The sequence below is a fragment of the Condylura cristata genome, unplaced genomic scaffold (assembly GCF_000260355.1).
Source record: "Condylura cristata isolate star-nosed mole 26May11 unplaced genomic scaffold, ConCri1.0 scaffold00025, whole genome shotgun sequence".
NCBI lineage: Eukaryota > Metazoa > Chordata > Mammalia > Eulipotyphla > Talpidae > Condylura > Condylura cristata.
Genome location: NW_004567126.1, coordinates 15,587,057 through 15,612,174, shown reverse-complemented (window position 1 = coordinate 15,612,174; position 25,118 = coordinate 15,587,057). Strand labels below are relative to the sequence as shown.

General features: G+C 37.6%; 1 protein-coding gene and 1 pseudogene across 1 annotated transcript; one reads left to right on the top strand and one right to left on the bottom strand.

Moving 5' to 3' along the window:
• Window positions 1-15,422: 15,422 nt before the first annotated feature.
• On the bottom strand, window positions 15,423-16,717 carry LOC101633653 (annotated as a pseudogene).
• Window positions 16,718-22,881: 6,164 nt separating this feature from the next.
• LOC101629783 (olfactory receptor 8D4-like) lies at window positions 22,882-23,820 on the top strand. Its single transcript, XM_004688813.1, has one exon. It carries the CDS (start codon window positions 22,882-22,884, stop codon window positions 23,818-23,820), a length of 939 nt encoding a protein of 312 aa, XP_004688870.1.
• The last annotated feature ends 1,298 nt before the right edge of the window (window positions 23,821-25,118 follow it).

Sequence of the window (25,118 nt, the reverse complement as noted above, 5' to 3'; positions counted from 1 at the left end):
AAAAAAAATAGATCTACTCTATGATCCAGCAATTCCATCCCTAGGGATCTACCCAAAAGGATACAAAAACTCCAGTTAGAAGTGATGTATGTACTTCTGTGTTCACTGCAGCATTAATTACAATAGCCAAATTATAGAAGCAATCTAAGTGTTCAATGACAGGCGAATGCATAAATATGAAGTGATACACACACACGATAGAATGACAGCTATACGAGAAGATGATGACATCTTGCCATTTATAAAGCATGGATGGAATTAGAAGGACTTATGCTAAGTGAAATAAGTCAGAAGGAAGAAAGACACTTATCAGTTGATTTTACACATACGAGGAATATACAGAAGCAGGAAAACAGGGGAACCCAAACCAAAACAACCCCTGCAATCTGATTGTGCAACTGAGGCTACTGGAAAGGGAGGAGAAGGGAAGGGAACCAAGCAGGGAGGAAGACCAGGAGACTATGCAGAGGATTTGGGGACTTGGTTGGTGTGGTGTGACACTGTGCATTTATAAAAAATGAGAACTTATGCCCCTAAAAAACATATACAGTGTTATAAGCCAATGTTACCTCAGTAAACATAATTTTAAAAATCAGGCAAACAGGCCCTCCCTGGTGGCGCAGCGGGTTAAAGCACAGCACTGAGAATCTAATAGCCACTTCCGCATGAGTTCGATTCCTGCCTGCCCGGGAGGTGACCACATGGCGTGGCAGACCGCTCCTGACCCGCCTGCTGCTCCCCTCAGCAGTGTACTTCGTCTATCTGCCTGTTCTGCTCCCTGCTCTGTCTCTGGTGAAGCCTCTCTCCGCCCCTGAGCCTCTGGCCTGTACCCCAGTTCTGTATGTACAAATAAATGAATCTTTAAAAAAAAAAATCAGGCAAACAATGAGAAACCTCTCACCTCTCAAAAAGAGCTGCTTTAAGGTTTAAGTTAAAGTGTAATAATATAGATTCTTGTTAAAAATGTGGTTCCCTTGAGAAAGCATTGAGGTGGTCTAAAGGAGATTAGCAATCTGAGCTGTTTTTTTAACCTGAGCATAATCTTCCAATTTCAGTTTTTTGCTTCTAAATGCTTATTCCATGGCTTCATCTTGATCTCTATTCTACTGATTGTTCCATTACTCCATTCTTGCCTTATCATTATTTCTGTCTCGTGTGTGTGTGTGTGTGTGTATGTATATTTATATATATACTTGTAAATGTATATTTATAAAATTTATTCCCCCAAATATGGGATGGTGGAGGAAGATGTGTGTGTGTGTGTGTGTGTGTATGAGAGAGAAAGAGAGAGAGAGAACATACATGTCTTTGCAGTGGAATGAGCAACTCCAAAATAGTAGCTGATGCAAAAACAAGACCCTGTGGGCAATATTTTAAAACATAATTCAAGTGGCACTGGGGAAAGATATAGAAAGGTCTAACATTTTCTGTCCGGTATTGACATCTTCAAGTCTCCTGTGGCCCCAAAGTTCTAACTGTGAGTGGCTCTTGCCAGGTACACAGGTTAGGTTCTTGCCTAGCACCCTCCATCCCCCAGTTTCCCAGTCTGAGGGACTGGCTGCCTGCCTTGCAGTTCTCAGCTGGAAGGACTCCACTTCTGACCAGCTAAGCACTCATTCTCTCCACTCTGCTCAAGAGAGTAGCCCCCTGTAGGATGCGGCCTGGCATGTGGAGTTCTTGGCACTGTGACTATTTGAACAAATCGCTGCCAATCCAGTCTGTCTAGTGGGGAGTTTTGTGTGGTTATCCACCCCCCAGATCCTAGGGAAGCCTCTCCTCCCTCCTCAGTGGGGTGAAGAGATAACGAACAGAACTGAGTGGAACACTTCAGTCACTCATGAGGGCACAAGTACATGTGTGTGCGCGTGTGTGCCTGCATGTATGTAGAAGACAGACGTCCTCTAGGGGAGCAGATTAGAGGGAGTTCTGGTGAGAAAATACATGATAAATAGTAATGGGAATAGTCGTAGATTGGATAGAGGCTATCTCAATTTCCTTGAACATACTGCCGTTTTAAGCGGGTCCCTCCCCCACTATGTTCACCTCTTTAAATACCCCAGCCACCAGAACCTCAAACAAAGCTTCTATGCATAGCCATTTATAACAGCAAGACAACTTGTTTTAAAGGTCTACAAACTAAGGATAAAATGCGGGAAGTGTGACGTGGGATTCAGAGCAAATTTTTCGTCTACTGGCAAGTGAGGGGGTTACTTTATAACTCCCTGAACAAAAATTTCTGTTAGTGTTCTCCCAAAGTTCCCCTCTCCCAACCACACAAGTAATTGTGAAGTCTGTATATGGGGTTTACTATAATCTGTTGTCTTCTACATTACATTTGTGGAACTCTTCCCTAATATTTAATCAGTGTTGAATAAATGGTAGAGTGAATGGTAGAGTGACTGTCATAAAGGAAATCATAGTAAATTAGCCTAGTTAGTGACAGGTTCTGGTTCCGGTCTTATTACCTCTCTAGATCTCGAAAATTCTGCCTTTTATGAGTCTCAATTTTCTGTAAAATCTTAAGATGAAATGTGATACTGAACGGTAGCCTGTTTTCTTCAGCCAATAAGAGGAAACAGTTTGAGGAAAAGGAAAGTAGTTTAACTTGTTGACAAACTGAGGAGGGCAGCAGGCTCTTTGGCAAAGCTTAGGGGGACTTAATCAAAGGAGTCAAACAAAAGGGAGATAGGAAGGGCCCTGTCTTTTTGATGCAGGCTTATGGAGATTTCGGGTGGGCACCAGCTTGTTTTGTTAATACCTGCTGTTTAACTTCCTTTTCCTTAGAATGCAAAAAGACAAACTTGTTAAACAAACAGACTTGTTAGGGATGTTAGCTGGGGAGGCAGGAAGAGACCTGTACATCAAATGCATGAGCAGGATGCTCACCACAGTACTCCCACCCTTTGTCTTTCATTTTGTAGCTGTGTCTGTGAGAGCTACTCATCACAAATACTTTACTGTAGCTTTTCTAGCCAAGAGAACGGTGCTGGATGGTAATTACAAGGATGGATTTTGAAGTCATCAGTTCTTGGTTTGGCTTCACTTACTAGATGAACGACTTTGGGACAGTGATTTAATCTCTCAACTCTTCAGTTATCTCCTCTGTAAAATGGGGATAATATCACCATAGTGTTATCAAGTAGTGAGGCAAAATGGAGCTTGAGAGCTTTTAAGAGGTTCCTGGCAAATGTTCCACATTCATTTAGTTCTGCCTGGGATCAAAGTTCCTCAGCTGCTTGAGGATTAGTACTGGAAGGAAGGGAAGGAAGAAGGATGCTTAGTGTGTTCCCTAACGTCTGATAACTGTGTTCCTGAAAATTTGGCTGGGATGGACTGCTGTTGGATCTGTAATGGATTTATGACAGGCCTTTTTAAAAAAAATACATGTATTGAGAGAACATTTCTGACAGGAATTTAGCCACCTAATCTGGTATTCATAGGCCTCTCACACATGTGAAAGGAACTTGTGAATTTGTATTTATATGAAAAAATTTAAATTTATAAATATTTTTTTCCTGAGGATAAAGTTTTCCTAGTAGCATTTACTTAATTTTTATTTCCAGTGCTGTTGTTTTAATTATCTTGCTTGTATTTTCTATTCTAACACTGATATTTCATTTGGAATATACTTTTTAATAAAAACATTGTTTATATTCCAGATCTATGATTTTGTTTAGTTGTCTTTTGCTACTGAATTACAGTTATGCTCCTGTATATAAGGAGAAAAATACTCAATAATTTTATTATAAATATCTTTTGACTCATTTGTCACCAAGTACACGACCGAGTTTTGTCATTTCCAAGTTCTGCTAGAAAATAATGAAATGTGACATCTTTATTCCCTTTTCTGTAATTCTTTATATATTTTCTAGTTTGAACTTAATTTTATTTTTAATATTATGTATGCTGCTTCTTTTTATATGTTTCTGAGACTAGTATATTAAAATATTCTAGCATAAATGTTGGTATGTTTATATTCAACATTCCACAAATGTATGATTAGTAAGTTTTTGGCAACGGTACCAAGACAGTTCAATTCAGGGAGAGTAGTTTTTCAATAAACAGTACTGGAAGAATTGGACATAAGCATATAAAAACAAATGAATGAATAAATAAATAAAGATCACAAAATGTATAACAGACCTAAATGTCAAATCTAAGACTATCCAATTCCTGGAAGAAACATTTTTATTTGGATTTAAGAATGTTCACAAATATAAATGAAGTTTCTAATTTGAGCATCAAAATTCGAAATGATTGCTTTTTAAAACAAAAAATGAAAAGTTAAACCACATATTGGGAAAAATGTGTTCAAAAAGGTCTTAAACCAGAATATAAATAACTCTAATGCCTCAGTAACAAGGAAGCAAATAACTTGGTTTATAAAACAGAAAAAAGATTTGAACATATATTCTACCTAAGAAGATATACAAGTGGAAAATAAGATGAGAAGTGTTCAACATAACTTGGCATTTGGAAAATGCATATTAAAACCACAATGAAATAATATTACACACCTATGAGAATGCCTACAAGAACTGATTTATCAATGTAAAATAATAGTATTGTTCTCTGCTATTATAACAATGTTGATCTTCATTATCATCTTAATGTACATTAAAGCAGAACAGTATGTTGATATGACTTTTCAGAATTTTAGAGTTATTTTAGTTTCAAGATTGGCCTGACCTGGGGCCAGTCCTTTGGCCAAAGTCATGTTTCAATCATTTTATTTGTGTAGGATTTTCTTTTCTGTATGAATGATACCAACGGGAACTTTGAGTAACATTCATCAAGAAATTAAAACAGCACAAAGGGACAGCAGTATTCATCATTACCTAACAACAGTTTAAATAAAAACAAGCACAGATCATTAACATATGTATTTCCCAGATATTTTACTGATTTCCACTGCTCTCTCCTAGTCTATGCCTTATAAATTCTGATTTTAAGTGATAACAGAGTTTAGGATTATCAGCTTTAAAAATCATACTGCAGCCAGCGACGCCGCAGCAGCGATGCCGCAAAACCCACAGGTGAGGCCGTTTTACTTTACGCTGTTGTGAAGAAGAAATCATTTTTCGGATCTTTCATTAGCAGAAACACCTGCTGATGCAGAGCTTCGTCAAAGTGAAGTAGCCTAGTGGGGCTTTTGAAGAGCTGGAGATCTTGCACAGATATCTGTGAGCTACCAAAGCGCCCTCCTTGCTGTGCACCCCGAGCAGAGAGAAACAGTCTGTAGAGCTGGACACTAAGGAGGTATGTGCACTCGGCGGGACTGTGGTCACCTGCCACCACACACACACCCTTGGCGGCGTAAAGCGACACTGGTGTTTTCTGTTCTAGTCTGGAGGTCACAAATCTAAAACCAGGTTTCCTGGACTGAGCCATAGGTGTCAGTTGGGCCATGCACAGCCTCCAGAGAAGAAAGACTCCATTTCCTCTACGTTTCCGGCCTTTGGAGTCATTCTTCCACTCCAGGCCTTTTCCTTTACCTTCAAAGCCAGCAAACAGCATAGCGTCTTAGCTCTCCTTCCGCTTCTGTCTTTTGGATGGTAAAATCTTATTTGGTTACAATTGGGAACTATCTGGATAAAACAGATTCCTTTTCCTATTTCAAGATCTTTCATGTGATGACGCTTGGTGAATTCCCTTTGTCATGCCAACTAATATTCACTGATTTCAGGAATAAGACCTGGATACCTTTGGGGGCCATTATTCAGCCCCTTACCAGCTTCTTTTGGTTTTTAAAAGGATTAAATTTGATCTGTATGTACATGTTTAAATACACTGTACAAACCCAAGGCAGTTTACTTCTCTAGCTTTTTTTGTTATTATTATTTTTATGTGTTTTAAAAGAGTGATATAGGGACTGCCTGACCGCAGAGAGAGTGATCAGCATGATAGTGGGAAGAGAACGCCTGCCTTTGTTCCTTAAGGATTCTAGTTCTTGTTTCTTGAAGTCCCTTAGTTGGTGTTGCTATTTCTTACCTTCTGGGGTTCCACATGTCACTCTACTATACTAAAGACCCATTTTATTTTAGCTAACTTGATTAGTTTTTGGCTTTTATTTTTCTACAACCAAATGAATCCTAGACTGTTCATTCTTCCGTACATGATGGCCACATTGGCCAGTTACCATAGGTGACCAGCTTAGATGTAAGGTCAGTACTATATGGCCGCTGAGTTGTTGGATCTTTCTTTGAAACAAACTATTATGACTGCATCCTGGTTTGCCCTGGTCTGCAGATATTCCAGGCTCTTAGGGCAGGCAGTGAACACTTCTGGTTTCAGAAAAAGTGGGTAACTTCAAGATTAACTCTTGTCTTTTTTCTTAAATTTCTTCCCCTTTATTTTTCATGAGACAGGGAGGGGCTAATATGGACTGAGGTTTACATAGTTTAAACTTCTACCACTCACCTGGGCTGCAATTTGGGACAATGCTTAACCCCTGTGAAGCTCAGTTTTCTCATCTGTAAGATGAGGAACTTAATACCAGTGTCTCATGGTTGTTAAAAGGGTTAAATGTGTTCTGAATGTACTTGTTTAAATACACAGTACAAATTCAAGACAGGTTTGTTTTCTTCCTTGTTTTTGGTATTTTTATGATTTAAAAATTGTGTTTATTGAGGGTAATGTTGATTTACAGCACTATGTTCAGGAGTATGGGCTCACACCTCTACAAATGTCTGTTACCACATTCTGCCTACAACAAATGCCCCATTAATCCTCCACCATAGTCCATTTGTTGTTGTTGTTATTATTATTTATTTAGTTATCAGAGATGAAGCAAGTGATTTTATAACATCTGAAAGGTTCTAGTCAGAATTGTTCATTCTTAATGATATATGGCTGCCTATCAAGACTAATTGGCTAAGTCTCCAATAAAAATAAAAAAGATTATTATTAAAAGATTATTATTTTCCTCACTTTGCAAACAAGAAAATTAAGATAGTTTGTTGGCTTGTCTACTAGAGCAAGGAAGACCATATTTTTTGCTGGTTGTATCACCCAAACACTTTGTGTTTAGTGTGGTGCCTCATGGTCAGTGTGGTGGCCAAATTGTTAGGACAGGATTTACCAGTCCATTATTCAACCCACCTGTTCAAACAAGATTTGGAGCAACTCATATTTGTCTGTACTCACTCTTGCTGGTATTGTATTGAACATCAATATAATATTTAGCTGGACATAAATTATTTTGATTTGATAATAATTAATCTCTCCAAAAGAATGCAGAGGTTTTCTCTGTTAATGCATTTCCTGGTGCCTACACTGTCATAGAGCAAGAAGGTCCATGATTCATAGCTCATAATTTGCATACCATGTATTTTTAAGTCTTTTAAGAAAAACGACCAGTGTTTCTTCTCTGTTCTTTGAAGTGAGATGTCTGTGGCAATATGTATAAGAATAACAAACTTTCTCTTCCTATTCCCCAAATTTCTCTCAACAAGTTTCTCACAAATAATATTCTTTTTAGTCAGTTGGAAGTCAGGTTATTAATATCAGAACAAAGTATTTGTAGATAGATGGTTTTGAAATACTCAGCCTGGATTTTGAATACACTCAAGTTTGCTGAACATCTGGTTGCATGTCTGTATAATTCAATTGAAGCTGTATCCTTTGCTATATTATTTTTCTGGCAAACCCTTTAATTTTAAGTAAAAGTTATAATTATAACCCTGAGTTAAATTCTTTCTAGGCTTGATAGCCCTTCAGTTCTTTTATAAAGGTCATTTTCTCTAAGAGGTACTGTTATTCTTAGTGAAATAAGTCAGAGGGAGACAATGGCATATAATTTCACTCACATGTGGTAGTATATAGAGAAACATACAAAATAAAATAGATGCAATAAAAAATAAACTTTTAGACTATAAGACCAAAAAAGTGGTTATCAGGTGCTTAGGGGAAAAGGTGGGTGGGTAAACTGGGAAAAAGGGGGCAACTGTGGTAAGAGATAGAATTGGACTTTAGTGGTAAATTTAATGTTTTATAGACAAATATCAATTTACAATAATGCACATCCAAAACATATCTATGTTACAAAGCAATGCTGCTTAAAAAATAAATAAATGAAGTCATTTTCCTCATGCTCTGACTGAGAAAATTAACTCCTAGCAGCTGTGTGTGTATGTTTTAAAGGCTTTTTTTCTGATGAATTTTTCTTCTGACAAGTTAGTTGTGACTTTACTGGTTCCTGTAGTGGCCACTTTATTTCTATTCATTGCTCCTTTATTCCATAAATTGACTTATTTTTATTATTTCACAAGGGTTTGTCTTCACCATCTTTCTTCAAGACATTTCTGGGTTGTTGGTAGGTAATCGCCTTTACAAATGTTTAGTGCTTTACACACACCTAAGAGTAATTATGAATTGAGTAACTTGACTTGCTGTTGAATTTAGTGGGTAGGGTTTTTTCTTTTTCTTTTTCTTTTTTTTTTTGTCCTCAGAAAACCTTGACTCTAGTTTCTACATCTATTAAAAAAATATATGGTTCATCTATATATTCCTTTCTAGTCTAAATATTTCTTTTGTTTTCCATGAAGGCAGGCACCCAGTTTAGCCCCCACGCTCCATCTTTGAAAAGAGAAGGAACCTATTTATTAAATAAACAAATCAAATTCATGGAGCTCCTCCCTTAAGCATGAGGTTGCATTTATCTCATGATTAACCAATGGTAAACTGTTGTTTGCATTCTCGTAATTTACAATTAGACTTTTTTTCATTACTTGAACCTTTTTTGTGTGTCTCACCTTTTCTCTGGTTGTTAGTTTGGGATCTGTGTAATTCTGGGTAATTGATAACTGTAATGTTAATGCTGGACATGGGAAAGGGACCTGCGGGATTGCTCCCCCCAGGATTTAGATAGACTTTTCTCAGTGTGCCCAGAGTAGATTTCTTATTACGTTGGGAACTACAGGTCAATCAAGAAGCTGTGAACCTTGGGAGGTTTATGTAATGACTTAAAATATACAAATTATTTTAAGCTGAGAGCACTTTGGGTCCTGGAAGCTAAGGACATGCTTTTGTCCTGGTCTGTGTCCTTTGTCTTGAAGGAAAGGGTCATTATTTCCTCTTTCATGAGCTAGAAGAATATAGTTTGCGAGTATTATCCAGGAGTAAATTTATCAGTGAAGAAGTATCCATTTTGTATGAAAATCTCATCTTTACTCCTAGGGTAAAGATGACGTCAGTCTCTCCTTGTTATGTGAACCTTCCTCTCATTCTCCTCGACGCTGCAAGGCCCTAAACACAGAGTAAATACCCCCTATCAGCTTTATTATTCTTTGTTGTTGAAGATTTACTCTTTCTTTTTTTTTAAATTTTTAGTCATTTAAATATCTGTATGACTTTGGGGTCGTATTTTCACTGTTTCATATGTATACAGATATTCTTTTAAATTTACAATTATAAAATTTCCACATATTACATTATTAAGTTTGCCCTTTTTTCTTACTAATCTGTCTAAAGTTAATTTGTTCATTTTCCCAGACTTAGATTAACACAGATGGGATGGGGGAAATTTCCCCTCACCCCAAAAGACCCATACAGCAATATGTCTAATAGATTCTTTTAGTGTTTAGAGATAGGGTTATAAAAAGTGTAAAATCTAGGGTAAAACACAACTGCTTACAATAGCAAGATGCTTTGTTTCATTTCTTCTAGCAATCTTCCAAACTGTTATAAGGCAGTCTGTTTAATCTTTTAACTTATCAAGTGTTGGGATTCAGATGATGAGATGCTGTATATAAGCATCTTGGGTCCCTCTGACACAGAATTTTAAACAGACACATAAGTTCATTAAGGAAAAGAGACACTTGGATAGACACAGTTGGGCAGTCTTAAAGAACAAGAGCTGCATTTTGCCAGAGCAAGAAGTATTCTTTCATAGTGTTCATGGATGGAATTTTGTGGATATTATTACATTGGGGTCAGGTTGGGTTGGTCTCTAAGAACAAAATCCTCTCTGTCTCCACCTCTACTGATAATTCTGACCCCACTTTAGATTCCTGTTAACTTATACAACTGGATTTAGTCAAAGATTTATTAATCATATGTACACCCCGCCTCTGGTGTTTGTCCTCATGACACCTTCCATCCATAATTTTTCTACTCTAAGGTCCCATCCAAAACAACCCCAAAGGGTCTAATCTATTGAAATAGGGCCTTGGTACCAGTAGGTGTCCTTACCACTACAAACATTCCAACATTTATTTCTTTCATTACTCCTGTATCCAGATAATAAACTTCCAACTCTTAACTGTTGCACAGAACATAGAACTACACCTTGGTGGACAAGTATTAATGTCATCAAGAACTAAACATGAATAGAATAGAGCATACTATGTAGATAAGTGGAAATGTGCTATTTTCCCCTCCCCACGGACACACCGGGGCTTGATAAACATCTTAAAGCAGAATAGTGTGGATTCTCACGCAGTTGCCTATTTATTCCATTTATCCAGTCAATCATTTCTCAATATTCACTTTGCTTCCTGTTGATAGTCTTTAATGACCCCAGTAGAGGTTTGATTTCCCTCTGTTAGTGTAAAAGTTAAACAGTTTGGAATTTTAAAAGCAACAGACCTTTTTTTTTTTAAAAGATTTATTCATACAGAACTGGGGTATAGGCCAGAGATGCTGAGGGTGAGAGGATTCACCAGGGACAGAGTGGGGAGCAGAACAGGCAGATCGGCAAAGTACACTGCTGAGGGGAGCTGCGGGCGGGTCAGGAGAGGTCTGCCGTACCATGTGGATCTCCTCAGGGGCAGGCGGGATCGAACTCATGCAGAAGTGGCTTAAGCTTCTTAGTGTAGTGCCAGTGCTTTAACCCGCTGTGCCACCAGGGAGGGCCACAACAGACCATTTTTTAACAACAAAATTCTGGATGGTCAAACATTAATAGAGTTGTTGCTTGCTATGATTGCCCCAGGGGTTATGTAACCATGGACACAGTGGTATTGGGAGCTCTTTGTTCTGTTGCATTTGGATCAAATATACTTTTTTGAGAAGAACCAAAGAAGTAGCATTGCTTTCCTTTGTGGAATCCCTTAAGTTCATGATAGAAATGAAGATGGCTTTGCGGTAGTCTTTTCTAGATGGTCTTGTATCCTTAGAAGCCACTTATGTCTAGGAGGACAGGTTCTGGACCATGATAAGGTTATTTTCTAGACAAGGACAATAATTTTTTTGTAACCTTGCCGTATTAAGACTTTCATTTTCTGTTAATTTTCATTATCGTTCTTGTGGATCCTTTAAAAATTGCACAAGTTGCATATTTCTAGATTTTAAATCTAGTCAGGAAATTGTGGACTAATGCTGTTTTGTCTCTTTTTGTTCTACAAACCTGAGATTATTTGCATGTTATCTGTATATCTGTATACATATTTAACACAATTTGTTGAGATGTGCTTTACACATACTAGACCATTTCAGGTGTGTAAATTGTTGAGTTTTGACAAATGTGTAGTCATGTAGCTATTGCTGCCACTACCAGAAAGGTTTTTTAGTACTATAGCAGATGTTATTCCCTTTCTCAACCTCTGACAACCAGAGATGTGTTTTCTGTCAGTGTAATCTTGAACTTTCTGGAATTTTATATAAATGCAGTTTTACAGCATGTTGTCTTGTGTATGTATATGTTTTCCGGTTTATGTGATGCTTTGAGAATAGTCCAGGAGTTTCAGCAATAAATAAGTGCTTCTTTTGTGTTAATAAGGATCATCTACTTCTATATAGATCATTATGTCGCTCATTGCATTTCTGCCAGCGATTGTCTCATACGCAGTGGTGGTCCCCAAATTCCTACTGTGTCGTTACAGTTTGTAGTTACATTGTAGTTGTCATAAGGTAGCATTTTATGCCAGTTGCAGTATCACAAATCTCATGTTTACTGTGTCTTTGGTAGCAGAAAAACATCATTTACCTTGTGCTTGATTTCATCTGTTGGTTCATCCTGGACCTACACATACAAGATCTTTTGTTAAGCTTGCCAGTAGGAGGACATATTAAGTGATTGGTCTGGAAACAAAATTCAAAGTGATTAAGGTCTACAAAAGTGAAAGTAGTGCTGATGATTGCTTCCAGTCAGGCATGTCTTGTTCTACCACAGCTCAGTCTCGAAGAACCAGAACAAAGTGCTGCAAGCTGCTGAAGAACTTGCTCATTGAAAATAATGAGGCTAACCAAAAATTGAGAAGCGTTTATTTCAGAAATGGAGAAACATCCAATAATCTGGATGGAAGATCAGATACAGAAGCGTATCCCTCTCAACACCTGATGATCGCAACGAAACCAAAATTTTCTTTATAAATAGATAAAAACAACTGAGTGCAACTGTAATGGAATTTATTTCTGACTCTGGGTTGCTTGAACAAATCAAGAATTGCTCACTACATAATATGCAAGTGAGTGGTGAGCCTCTAAGTAATTTGCTGATGAAATATTTTGGAAACTCCAGATAAGTTGTGGAGGGTAGTTACTTGTTGGAAAAAAATCAGTCTTCAACATGGATGTAACCTCTCTCTTCTGGAAATAAATGTCTGAAAGGACTCACATCTAGAAAGGGTGTTAAGTCATTGCCAAGTTTCAAGATTTTTTTAAGGACAGCCTGGCTTAGGGGCAATAATGCTGGTAAAATCCTTGGTGTTCTGGTGAGAATTCCTTTGAGCATTATCAATGAGCTCTACAGGAGCTCATTAGTGTTAGTGCTCTACAGGAGCAAGAAAAAGTCATGGTTGACCCAGTTCCTGTTCCAGGATACCTTCCTGAATGCTATGCCAGAAAATGGAGTTCTTATTGGGAGGATAATGTATCTCTCAAGATTTTGCTTATTGTTGATTATGCTCTGAGACATTTTATTGGTGACCTCTATTCTAGTATCAGAGTGGTTTTTCTTCTGCCAGCCACCATGTCTTTTTTTTTTTTTTTTAAAGATTTATTTATTTGTTCATATAGAACTGGGGTACAGGCCAGAGGCTCAGAGGCAGCGAGAGGCTTCACCAGAGACAGAGTGGGGAGCAGAACAGGCAGATCGATGAAGTACACTGCTGAGGGGAGCAGCGGGCGGGTCAGGAGAGGTCTGCCGCACCATGTGGTCACCTGTGGGGCAGGCGGGAATCGAACTCATGCAGAGGCGGCTTTTAGATTCTTAGTGCTGTGCTTTAATCCACTGAGCCACCAGGGAGGGCCCAGACACCATGTCTTTAATTAAACTATTGGATCAGGCAGTCGGCAGCTTTTAAGGCCTACTACCTGAGTAGGAACTTTGCTCAGCCTATTGCTGTATTTAAGGAAGATGCTAAGAAGATGGATGCAATTATGAACAAATTACATGTATGACTGCATCAAAAATCTTGTTTTGGCTTGGTTTGATGTCACCAAGTAGTGTAGGAACACATTTGAAAGAAGACAATCAAGTTCATTCATGATTTCAGATGATTTTTCTTGCTATAAAATTGTGATTAGTTTCAGTTTTTCTTTGCCTGTGGATATTCAGTTTTCTCAATATCATTTATTGATGAGAATATCATTTCCCTATTGTGTGTTTTCAGCACTCTTGTTAAATATTAGTTGTTTCATATCTAGGGAATGAATTTTGTTTTATTGGTCTATGTGTCTTTTTTTTTTTTTAAAGATTTATTTATTTGTGCATACAGAACTAGGGTACAGGTCAGAGGTGCTGGGGCTGTGAGAGAATTCACCAGAGACTGACTGGGGAAGCAGAATCCAGGCAAATCGATGAAGTACACTGCTGAGGGGAGCAGCGGGCGGGTCAGGAGAGGTCTGCCGCGCCATGTGGGTCACCTCCAGGGCTGAGGATCGAACTCATGCTGAAGTGACTTTAGCTTCTCAGTGTTGTGCTTTAATCCGCTGCGCCACCAGGGAGGGCCCCTATGTGTCTGTTTTTTTTTTTTTATCATACTATTATGATTACTATAGCTTGTAAAATAGTTTGAAACAGGAAGGATGATGTTTCCTGCTTTGTTCTTCTTTTTCATTATTGCTTTGGCTGTTTAATGAATTTTGTCCTCCCAGCTATATGTTAAAATTGTTATTTCTGTTTTTGTGAAAAATGCCAATGAATTTTGATAGTGGTTGAATTGATTCTATAAATCATTTACTTAATATAGGCATTTACACAATGTTAATTCTAACCTATTAACATGGGGCATCTTTTGTTTGTATTTTCTTCAATTTTTAAAATTTGTGTCTTAACTGCTTTCATTGCACACATCTTTTACCTCCTTGATTAAATTGTTCTAAGTATTTTATTCTTTTTTGATGCTATGTTAGAAGGGATTAACTTTTCTCTTTCTATTAGTTCATTGTTAGGCTATAGAAATGCAACTATATAAATATATGGTATGTAGAAATATAATTGATTATTATATACTGATTTTGTATCCTACAACAGTATGATATTTTATACAACATTTATATGACATTTTGTGAGTTGTCATTAGGAAAAATGGAGAGAATGCTATTTAATCATAGATAATGCTATATGTGTGTGTGTGTGTGTGTGTGTGTGTATATATGTATTTTTATTTTTTATTGAGGTAGTATCAGTTCATAACACCATATAACTATATATATATAACTGTATAGGTTTCATGTGTACAGTTTCTCACCTCAACAGCTGTAGATATCATACCACACCCACCACCAAATATCCAGTCACCAACCAACATTCACATTATAATTTTTTTGATGGTTTCCTTTGTGGTGCAGAAGCCTTCAGTTTATGTACTCTAATTTCCATATTTTTGCTTCTGTTACTCTTGCTTTTGGGGTTAAATCCAGAAAAATATCACTAAGATGAATGTGAAGGATCTTGTCATCTATATTTTCTAATAGCAGTTTTATGGCTTCATGTCTGATGGGACAACTCATGAAGGATTTTTTTTTTAAGATTTTACTTATTCGTATAGAACTGGGGTACAGGCCAGAGATGCGGAGGGTGAGAGGATTCACCAGAGACAGAGTGGGGAACAGAACAGGCAGATCAACGAAGTACATTGCTGAGGGGAGCAGCGGGCGGGTCAGGAGAGGTCTGCCACGCCATGTGGTCACCTCTGGGGCAGGCGGGAATCGAACTCATGCGGAAGTGCTTAAGCTTCTCAGTGCTGTGCTTTAACCCGCTGTGCCACCAGGGAGGGCCCTCGTGAAGGAATATTTTAAAAAATCAATGAGTCATTTGACCTTTTTTAAAAATTAAGACAGGAAATAATTTATTCAAAATCATTACAGAAATGGGCAACTGGGACCTATAACAAAGTGTCTGTTTTAAAGCACTGGTTCATAATTGTACATGAGAACACACACTGCTTTATACAGATTAACTGATCAGCCAAAGCTTTTCCATGTTCAAAACAGAACAAGTTTCCCTGTAAATGCAGCATCTTTGGGACATTGTAACTTTAGTGTTCCTCTCCTTCTTCCTTATTCTCTCCTTCAATAGAATCCACACCATTCTCTTCACAATCGTTGTGAAAGGCAGCCATGTTTTCATGGGCCTCAGAAAACTATTCTTCCTCCATGCCCCACCCACATACCAATAAACAGAGATATGCTTGGCATACCTCAGGTCAAACTTGTGGCCCATATGAGCCCAGGCCTCAGCAATGACTTTTGGTGTTCCTCAGCTCACTAGACTGTAGCCAGGTCTCCACCAGGCACCACAGTGGGGGGCTGGTAATTAATACCAGCTTTGAAAACTGTAGGCACCAACCGACAGACTGGATGGAATGCCCTGTTTTGATGGTGGCAATGGCAGCACTGATGTCTTTGGGATCCACATTGCCTTGGTACAGCAAACCATGTATTTCCCACAGTGAAGGTTATATTTCACCAGTTAGTTGACTGGCTCAAAGCATGCATTAGTTATCTCTTGCCGCAGAAAACTGCTCATGGTAGGCTTTCTTAGCACAGCTGACAGGGGCATGTGTGGCGAGAAGGAAGTGGATGTGGGAATAGGGTACCAGTTTGGTCTGGAATTCTGTCAGATCAACATTCAGGGCTTCATCACATCTGAGGATAGCAGTGATGGGGGATACAATTTGACCTATTTAGTTTGTTGGGCTATTGAGGTTTCTATGGCATGTGTCATTGGTAACTTTATCATCTACCATGAAAGCAAAGTCAGTGTGAATGTGAGAATGGAGTGGTAGGCCTTACGTATGATTGTTGGAATCTGGGGGATGAGTAAAGGGAGAGCTCCAGCTTAGACTTCTTGCCATAATTGATTGGGAGACATGCATCAGAAGGGAGGTGGACCCAGAACAGTTCCCCCACCAAAACTGGAGAACCAAGAAGCCCTGAAGACCTGTGTATTGGTCAGCCAACTTGCAAATTTCATCCCAACCAGGTTACTGATCTCCTTACCAATTGTGTAGTGCCCTCAGGCATAGTTATTTGCATCACTTTCCTTGCCTGTGATGAACAGCTCAGGGTGGAAGAGCCTGCAGTAAGTGTCTCATTATCAGTGACTGTGGGTTCCAAGTCTACAAACACTGCCCTGATCACATGCTCACTGAAGCCAGTTCCAATCTCACTGAAGAAATTTTTGAAGGGGTCATCTCTTTCCCCAATGGTCTTGTCAGTGGGCATTTGGCCGTGGGACTGGAGACTGCGTTCCAGGGAGTAGAGCTCTTGGCAGACCATTGCCGATCTGGACACCAGCCTGGCTAATGTGGATGGAGATGTACTCATGCATGTTGCTACTCTGCAGCTGCTGAGCAGGTGGTGGAGAGGAAGCAAAGAATTTGTTGCTTATTACAGCTCAATTTTTAGGTGGTTGTAAGAGAAACTGCTGAGTCATACCATTTTCTTACAACTAATTTCCTTTTGCAGGTTACTTTCCTGTTTCTGTTTATTTGTACTCATGCTCTATGTAGATGTAATCAAAATGTTTGTGCTATATGTAGTGAAGCATGAACAATGAAAATGATTGCACAACATTCCATTCTGTTGATAACAGGATGAATAACAACGTTGATAACAATGTGTGGTCACATTGTCCTGTAGTCATCAGGTTAGCTTCACTGATTGTACTTGTATCCATCTAGAACAATAGGCTGGGAGCAGAGGAGAGGGGTGCCTTGTACAGCTGGTTCCCTCACTGTGTCTCTACTCTTAACCCCTGTGCCCAATAGACACATTAATGACAGTAAAAATGTTTTAAGTCCTTTATATTTTATAGCAAACCTGCATATATTTCTTATTTAACCTTCAAAAAACTCTTTAAAGTTCAGATCAAACAACTATTAGAGTTACAGCTAATGAATAAGAAGCATTGGCTTAGACAGGTGAGATAACTTACCAAAGGCCACATAACAGTTAGTAAATAGTAAACATGAATCTTAATACTGGCAAATGAGAAACTCAATGCATGCTCTTTCCCTCATTCTCTCAGGTCCTTGTTCTTTTTTTCTCTCTCTCTCATCCCCTTTTCTGAATATCTGCTTCACACCAATATTTAGCCATCAGATTAGTAAGGCCCAGAAGAGAAATATACATGAGTGATGAAACAAGTCATTAAATGGCAGATAATTTTTGAAATTGGAATCCACTTGGGACAGTGTGTAGGGATACAAATGTTTTTCCACCTGAAAGTATTTGGGAAGGTAGCAACTCAAATATTCTAGCATCCACAATCATAAGATTCATTTGTAAATAATTGAACATAATCCCATCTGGGGCAATTAAAACTTTTCTTAAACACCATGAGCTCTGGAGACCATAAAGAAAAATGGAATAAATAATCATCTGAATCAGGGTCCATGTCACTTATTACCTTGATTAGGGTCTTACTTTTGTGATCCAAACAGTAATTTCAAGAACAAGGAGGTCTTTGTCTCCCAAGTTGGGATTTTATTGGCAAGTCTTTAATTTTAATGTTTCTGGGACTCTTACCTGGATAATTGTTTTCATTTACTTTTAAATGAAATGATGGTGGTTTTATCTCTGGACTCCACCATATGTCTTTAGGTTTGCGATTAAGATACCATGCACTATCAGTCCTCACGACCTGAGAACCATGTAGTCTGATTTCTGACCAAGGGATGTGAGTTCAAGGTAATACTACATCATGTTTCCTGTGGTGAAACAGCCATGCTGCAGGGAAAGGCACAAAGGGTCTGTGTGTGGTCTCTGATGTCCTCATACACAGACCTGTTGGGTCCACCTGTTGGGTATTAGTGAAAGTGGCAGTTGGGTTGTTTATGGGTATAGTAGCTACATAATATGTGTCATAAAACAAGTATATCATGCTCTCTTTACAAAAGAGATATTTTTATGTAACTTACTTGACGTAATCCATGTTAAAAAAAGAATATAATATAAACATGTCCTTATATTTAAAATGCATTTGCTTTTGGAGCCAGATTGTTACATTTTTTGCAACACATCTATATTAAGGGCTGATCTGAGGTTTAATTTTACTAGTCATGATCTACAACATGTGTGATTTGTGAGCTGGATATTTTGACTATAGCTGAATTTTTGTGTTTCGAGAAATTTGCTTCCTAGACCTCCATGTAAAAATCTTAACTAGTACACAAGAAGTGGAAGAGTGATTATTTATCATACGTGATTTTCATGATAAGCAAGAATGTTGTTCCACATGTATCTGCTATTCAAACACCTCAAACCTTACTATACATGACGGATTTCTTTGCATTAAGAGTTGCTCTCTTATAAAATCCCAAATATGTAACATCGTTTTATGAGTTAAATTCACCATGCTGTACATTAGGTCACCAGAAATCACTTATCTTAAAATTGAAAAAAGAAATAACTGTGAGATGATGATGTATTAAATAACTTGCTTGGAAATTATCTAAAAAAGATACAGATATCAAATCATTTCATTGTATACTTTAAATGTATGCAATTTAAATTTTCAGTTATACCTAAGTAATACTGGGGAAAAACTTACTGTTTTTACTGGTGTAAGTTTAAAATGAGTGTGTAAATTTATGTGAAAATATGGAAAATAATTGTTATAATCCTGAAGGATTATTTCTGATTTTTTAAATTAAAAATTTATTAAAGTAGCATTGGCTTATAACATTACATCAGTTTCAGTTATATAACATTATAATTTGACATCTGGATATACTACATTTTGATTACCACTAAAAGTCTAGTTTCCATTCTCCTCCATAAAGTTGACCCCTTTTACATACTTTACCCACCCACTCCTCCCCATCCTGTTTGGTAACCACCACTGTGTTCCTGTGAGTTTGTTTTTGTTTTGTTTGTTCCTTTGTTTAATCTTATTATCTTTTATATGTAAACAAAGTAATGCTAGGCTATATCTGTAACATTGTATTAGAGATATGTCATGTTGGTAATGTGACCACATCAAATGTTATTTCCTTCTGTATAGAGAGCATGATACACTTGCTATATGACACATCTTAAAACTACACAGGCTGATAAACCTTAGGAGACAGTAACTTGGAAGTTATTGTCCTTTTATTTCCAGATAGAAATGGATTTAATTTAGAGCAGAAGTCACATATATAAACCTGCTTCTTATTAGCTGTGATTATTAGACTGTGAAGGATGAAAAGGTTTAATTAATCCATCATTATTCCTAACGTGACGAACACAGGAGAAACACTCAACTATTCTTGAGAAGGGGAAGGTGAGTTTCAGTTTGTTATGATGCTCGTATTATATAGATGTCAAAATATGCTTTAAAATTAACTCCTGATTGTCCATTTGAGCACGAGTTTCTGTGTGTTTGCAGGTCACTGAGCCTTGGTCTAGAGGGAGCAGGCCTTGGATGTCCAGATGTCAGAGTGTGTGGTCTGTTCACCTCGACTAAGCGCCCTAGTGGCTAATCTGTGAAAACAGTAGCCCCTAAAATAGATTTATAATACTGCAAATATATCTCTGCAAACCTTGTAGTCCACAAATTGTGCTTACAATTACTGCCTCATCCATTTGGCAAAATAATCCCTCAAAGTATTTTGTGTAGATTAAAACATGAAGCTCAGAGAGATCTATCCTGAGTCAGACATTACTTTGTACCTTTTAGTTCTGTGTTGTAACTAAACATAATGACTCATAGTTCAGCATTCTTTCTGCCAGCTTTCTGCTAATTATTTCCTCATTAAAAAAGAGGAATTTAGGGCCCTCCCTGGTGGTGCAGCCGGTGAAAGCCTAGCACTGAGAAGCTAAAGCCACGTAAGCATGAATTCAATCCCCGCCCACTCCAGAGGTGATTCGCATGGCAGACCTCTCCTGACCTGCCCACTGCTCCCCTCAGCAGTGTACTTCATCAGTCTGCCTTTTCTACTCCCCATTCTGTCTCTGGTGAACCCTCTCACCGCCCCTGCACCTCTGGTCTGTACTCCAGTTCTGGATACATAAATAAATAAATCTTTTTTTTTTTTAAAAGAGGAAGTCATATTCGAAGAAATTTGTATTCTAGAACTATGCTGTCCATTGCATAGAAGGCTTATGTGGCTACTGAACATTTGAAATATGGTTGGTTTGATTTCAAAAGTGCTGTAAGTATAGAATACATTATAATTTTTACATATTAGTACAAAGAAGAAAAAATAAAATACCTCATTAGAAATTTTATATCATATTTTGAATGATAGTATTTTAAATATATATGAATAAAATATTGTTATTATTGAATTCGTGTTTATTTTTACTTTTAAAAATGAGTTTCTAGAACATTTTAAATTACCCACATGTCATTACATTTCTAGTGCTGATCTAGTCTCTACATTTGTAAAATTCTTTAATTTGTCATGGTTTTAACTTGTCATGGTTTTAATAATGCTATGTAGTGCATTGAAATGTTAGAGAAAAATATCATCTTTGATATTGCCCAGCTTCTTTTGATCAGATTGCTAGGCCATTAGGTGAGTCAAAGTATAGTGGATTATTTTGGAAATACAGAACCTAATATAGAACCTAACAAAATTTTAGCCCTTGTTTGGTAGCACTTAATGTTTGTAGATAGCTAAAAAAGAATAAGAAGCTAGCACTGTTGATTTTCAAGTGTTAATATGTAATTTGTAGAATACTATTTCACCCAACATGGAAGCATGACACATATGATGTAATAAGTGTCTGGACACTCACCACACTGCTGTGGGGTCTATCTACTTACAGGTGACAAATTACAGTTCCCTTCTTCATTTAAGGAAGTGTTTCTTGAGAAGATGGGCTTTACACGACTAGGGAGTGCTTTCTAGCATCTCTTTTTTTCATCACAGAGAAGGCATTGAGGTACAGAGTAGGACGTGAGGATAAAGAGAGATGTCAGTTGTAGGAAAAATAACCTAAAATAAGACCTCTTAGAGTTTAATGTGCAATCCATTATTATGTGGGGGTCTTGAAAAGTTGGAGACTCTGATTCAATTGATGCGGGATTAGGATCTGAGATGTGCGTTTAACACATTTTCAAGTGATGCTGATGTTACTGGTCTGTTGATTATACATTGAAGAGCAAGGACCTATGATGTAGGCTTGTTTAGGAAGAAGGAGAAATAGGAAGAAGGAACTTATAAGAAAGACAGGTTCAGGGCAGGGAATAAAACAAGATATATGGCAGGATGGAAGACATGTTACTTTGAAAGAGGCCCAGTAGGAGTTAGGAAAAATATGGGGGAAGAAACACCTGAAGAAACTGGTTATGGTTTAGGACACTCAAGTCAGACTTAAACAAGCATGAAGAGAAATTAAAGGCAAAAATCTTGCTAGATGGTCTTGAAGATTCGTTTGCTGTGTCCCTCTGTGGTCTGTGTGACTAAATCACACCTTTGTGTGCCAGTTGTTAAGGAACAGAGGAAAGGGGACCCCAGGGCATTTCAGTCACAGCCAGAAAGCAATTGGACAAGCTTTGTTTTTGATTTTCCTTTCAGTCCTTCAGGATGGGAAAAAAAGCAGCAGTTGTCACAAAAATCACATGTTTTGTAAAGTTGGGAATGCTTCAGAGAACAGTTGCTCATTGTTATGTGCTTTGTTTTAATCTGACTTGGCTTGAGAAGCCAAAAGGAGGTACCTGCATCACTGGGGGTGCAAGGATTAAAGGAAGTAGACCTTTTCTAGTGCTGCAGTACTATCAGTAGTAATTGGAAATAGAAACAGTTAATTTTTTTTTAAGATTTATTTATTTATGCATATAGAACTGGGATATAGGCCAGAGGTGTGGTGGGTGAGAGGAGTCACCAGAGACAAAGTGGGGAACAGAACAGTCAGATGTACTGAAACACAATGCTTAGGGTAGCAGTGGGTGGGTCAGGAGAGGTCTGCCATGCCATGTGGGTCACCTCCTGGGTGGGTCTGCTAAGTCAAATGTGGATTAACGCCCTGGCCAGGGATTGAACTCAGGCTATAGCAGTGATAGTGCTGAGACCTTATCCATAGGTCACTAGGGAGGCCCCCTAGGTACAGTTTCTTGGAAAGCCTGGAGACAGGTGGATCCTGGGATGGTCAGATTGAGAATTTTTTAAACCAGTTATCTGAGTGGGACTTTATATAACAATCTCTGGGTAAACATGAGAGAGTTTAGGTAAGATTCTGAGAATCCCAAGGCTAACTGAAAAATGACCTGGTATTTTTAAATATGGTTTTTCTGATTATAGGGAACTTCTGCATGTACCATCCCTAACCCTACCTGGGAGAACTGTGGATGAAATAGGAAGTGCTAATTTCCTGGTGGGTCAAAGACTCTGTACATCAATGGAGGAATGGAGTTAGTACCAGGGGAGCAGAGATCCCAGATTCATGTTTTTGCAGCTAGAAATGCATGAATTATGGTTCATGAATGTTGAATGGTTGCTGAGCTGAGTCTATGCCTGTCTAATTTGACTCTTTCCTCTCATTTCTGCAGATTTCCACAGGAGAATGGGTGTAAGAAATCATTCCACAGTGACTGAGTTTCTTATTTTAGGATTAACTGAACAGTCAGAAGTTCGGCTGCCACTTTTCTTCCTCTTCTTAGGAATTTATATAATTACAGTGGTGGGAAATATTGGCATGATCTTATTAATTGGGTTGAGTCCTCAACTTCACATTCCCATGTACTATTTCCTCAGTAGTTTGTCTTTTTTAGATTTCTGCTATTCTTCTGACATAACTCCCATAATGCTGGTAGGGTTTTTAAGCAAAGGTAAAGCAATCTCCTATTCTGGATGCATGGCTCAGTTTTTTTTCATCTGTATGTGTGCCGTTTGTGAGTGCTACATGTTGGCAGCCATGGCCTATGATCGCTATGTCGCCATCTGCAGCCCCCTGCTCTACAATGTCATCATGTCCCCTCGGGTCTGTTCTCTGCTGGTGGCTGCTGTCTTTTCAGTAGGTTTTACCCTTTCTATTATTTATGAAGTTTTTTTGGTAAAGATGGAATTCTGTGGATCAAATATAATTAAACATTATTGTTGTGACATCATCCCTCTTATGAAACTCTCCTGTTCCAGCACATATATTGAAGAACTTTTGATTTTTGTCATTGGGGGATTTAACATGGTAACCACCAGCCTGACAATCATCATTTCCTACGCTTTCATCCTCTCCAGCATCCTCCGCATCCAGTCTAAAGAGGGCAGGTCCAAAGCTTTCAGTACCTGTGGCTCCCACTTAACAGCTGTTCTTATTTTCTATGGGTCGCTCATGTCCATGTATCTCAAACCTGCTTCCAGCAGTTCAGCCATCCAGGAGAAAGTGACGTCGGTATTTTACACCATTGTGATTCCCATGTTGAATCCCCTGGTTTATAGTCTGAGGAATAAGGAAGTGAAAAATGCACTGATGAAGCTCTTAAAAAGGAAAATATTTTCAAACTGAGTTTGCTTTCTTTAAGATATACTTATGCAACAAATGATAGGTTTATTTGTGTTTATTCCCTAAGACATTAAAAATAACTTAAGTTGAGATGAAATTATATAAATATTCTAAATATAAATATCTGAAGCTATGTATTAGTTTACTAAATATATTTGTACATAAGATTAGTAAAAGATTAAGGGCAGTCCTTGAAAAGTCTTAAAGAAGCGACATTTGAATGAAGCCTGAGTGAAGAATAGAGCATGGTTATGCAAAAAACAAAAGGATAGAGATAGGTACAAATTAAAATATGGAACACCTTGACTATAGAAAGAAGCAGAAAAGGTAGTATGAATGATGAATAGTGAAAGAGGGAAGTTAGATAAACAGGCACATGGCTTATCATGTCAGGAATTTGACTTTATTTATCAGTACAGAGAGAAACCACTGGTACGTTTCAAAAACAGAATGATGTAATTTGTTTTATATTTGTTAAATGTCTTCTAGTTATTGATAAGAAAATACATACATATATGTGCATATATTTGAGGGTTTTGATAGGGGATGAGAGGTGTGTTGATTAGAGAAGAAACACAGCAATTGGAGTCTGTTGAAATTTCTTACAAGAAAAGATATAATTTTAATTAGAATATAGCAATAGAAATGGGAAAAAATGGATTTAGACTATATTTCTGACATTAAATCAATAATCCTTTCTGTTGAATTAAAGTGATGCATGACTATAATGAATTTTGTGTATTAAAATAAAAATTTAGAAATTTGGAATATTAAATAAATAAAATGAGCCCAGGAAAGTATAAAGAAAAAAGGATTTGGCTTTTAAAGACTAGCTACAATGTTTAATCTTCAAATTTCTGAGTTCTATTTAGCCAAAACAAAGATAATACAGCAGTTGAATTAGTTATGCAATTTAATTATTGGGAAAAAAATCACTTCCCAATATTCATGGTAAGAAGAATATAAGCTGTAAAAAAAAAAATCACATCTAATTTTTTCATTTTTCTCCTGAAGAAACAATACAACACCATAGTTTATGTAGGGGTTTGTAGATGTTGTTAGTAGATAAGAGTTTTTGAACAAAAGTTGCGGGGGGGTGTGGTGGAGAAGGTTGTAGTATTTCTACCTCTTTTCGATTGCTTCTGTTTCATGTAATGTCTCATTCATTTCACTGAAGAGGTTAGTTGGACTTGAAATCTTTTTCTACTTAAAAGAAGATATTCCTTATCCTTTCTTATAACCCAGTTCAGAAGAGATGAGACAAAATATATTGAACCAGGATATGACATACTTTTTTTTTT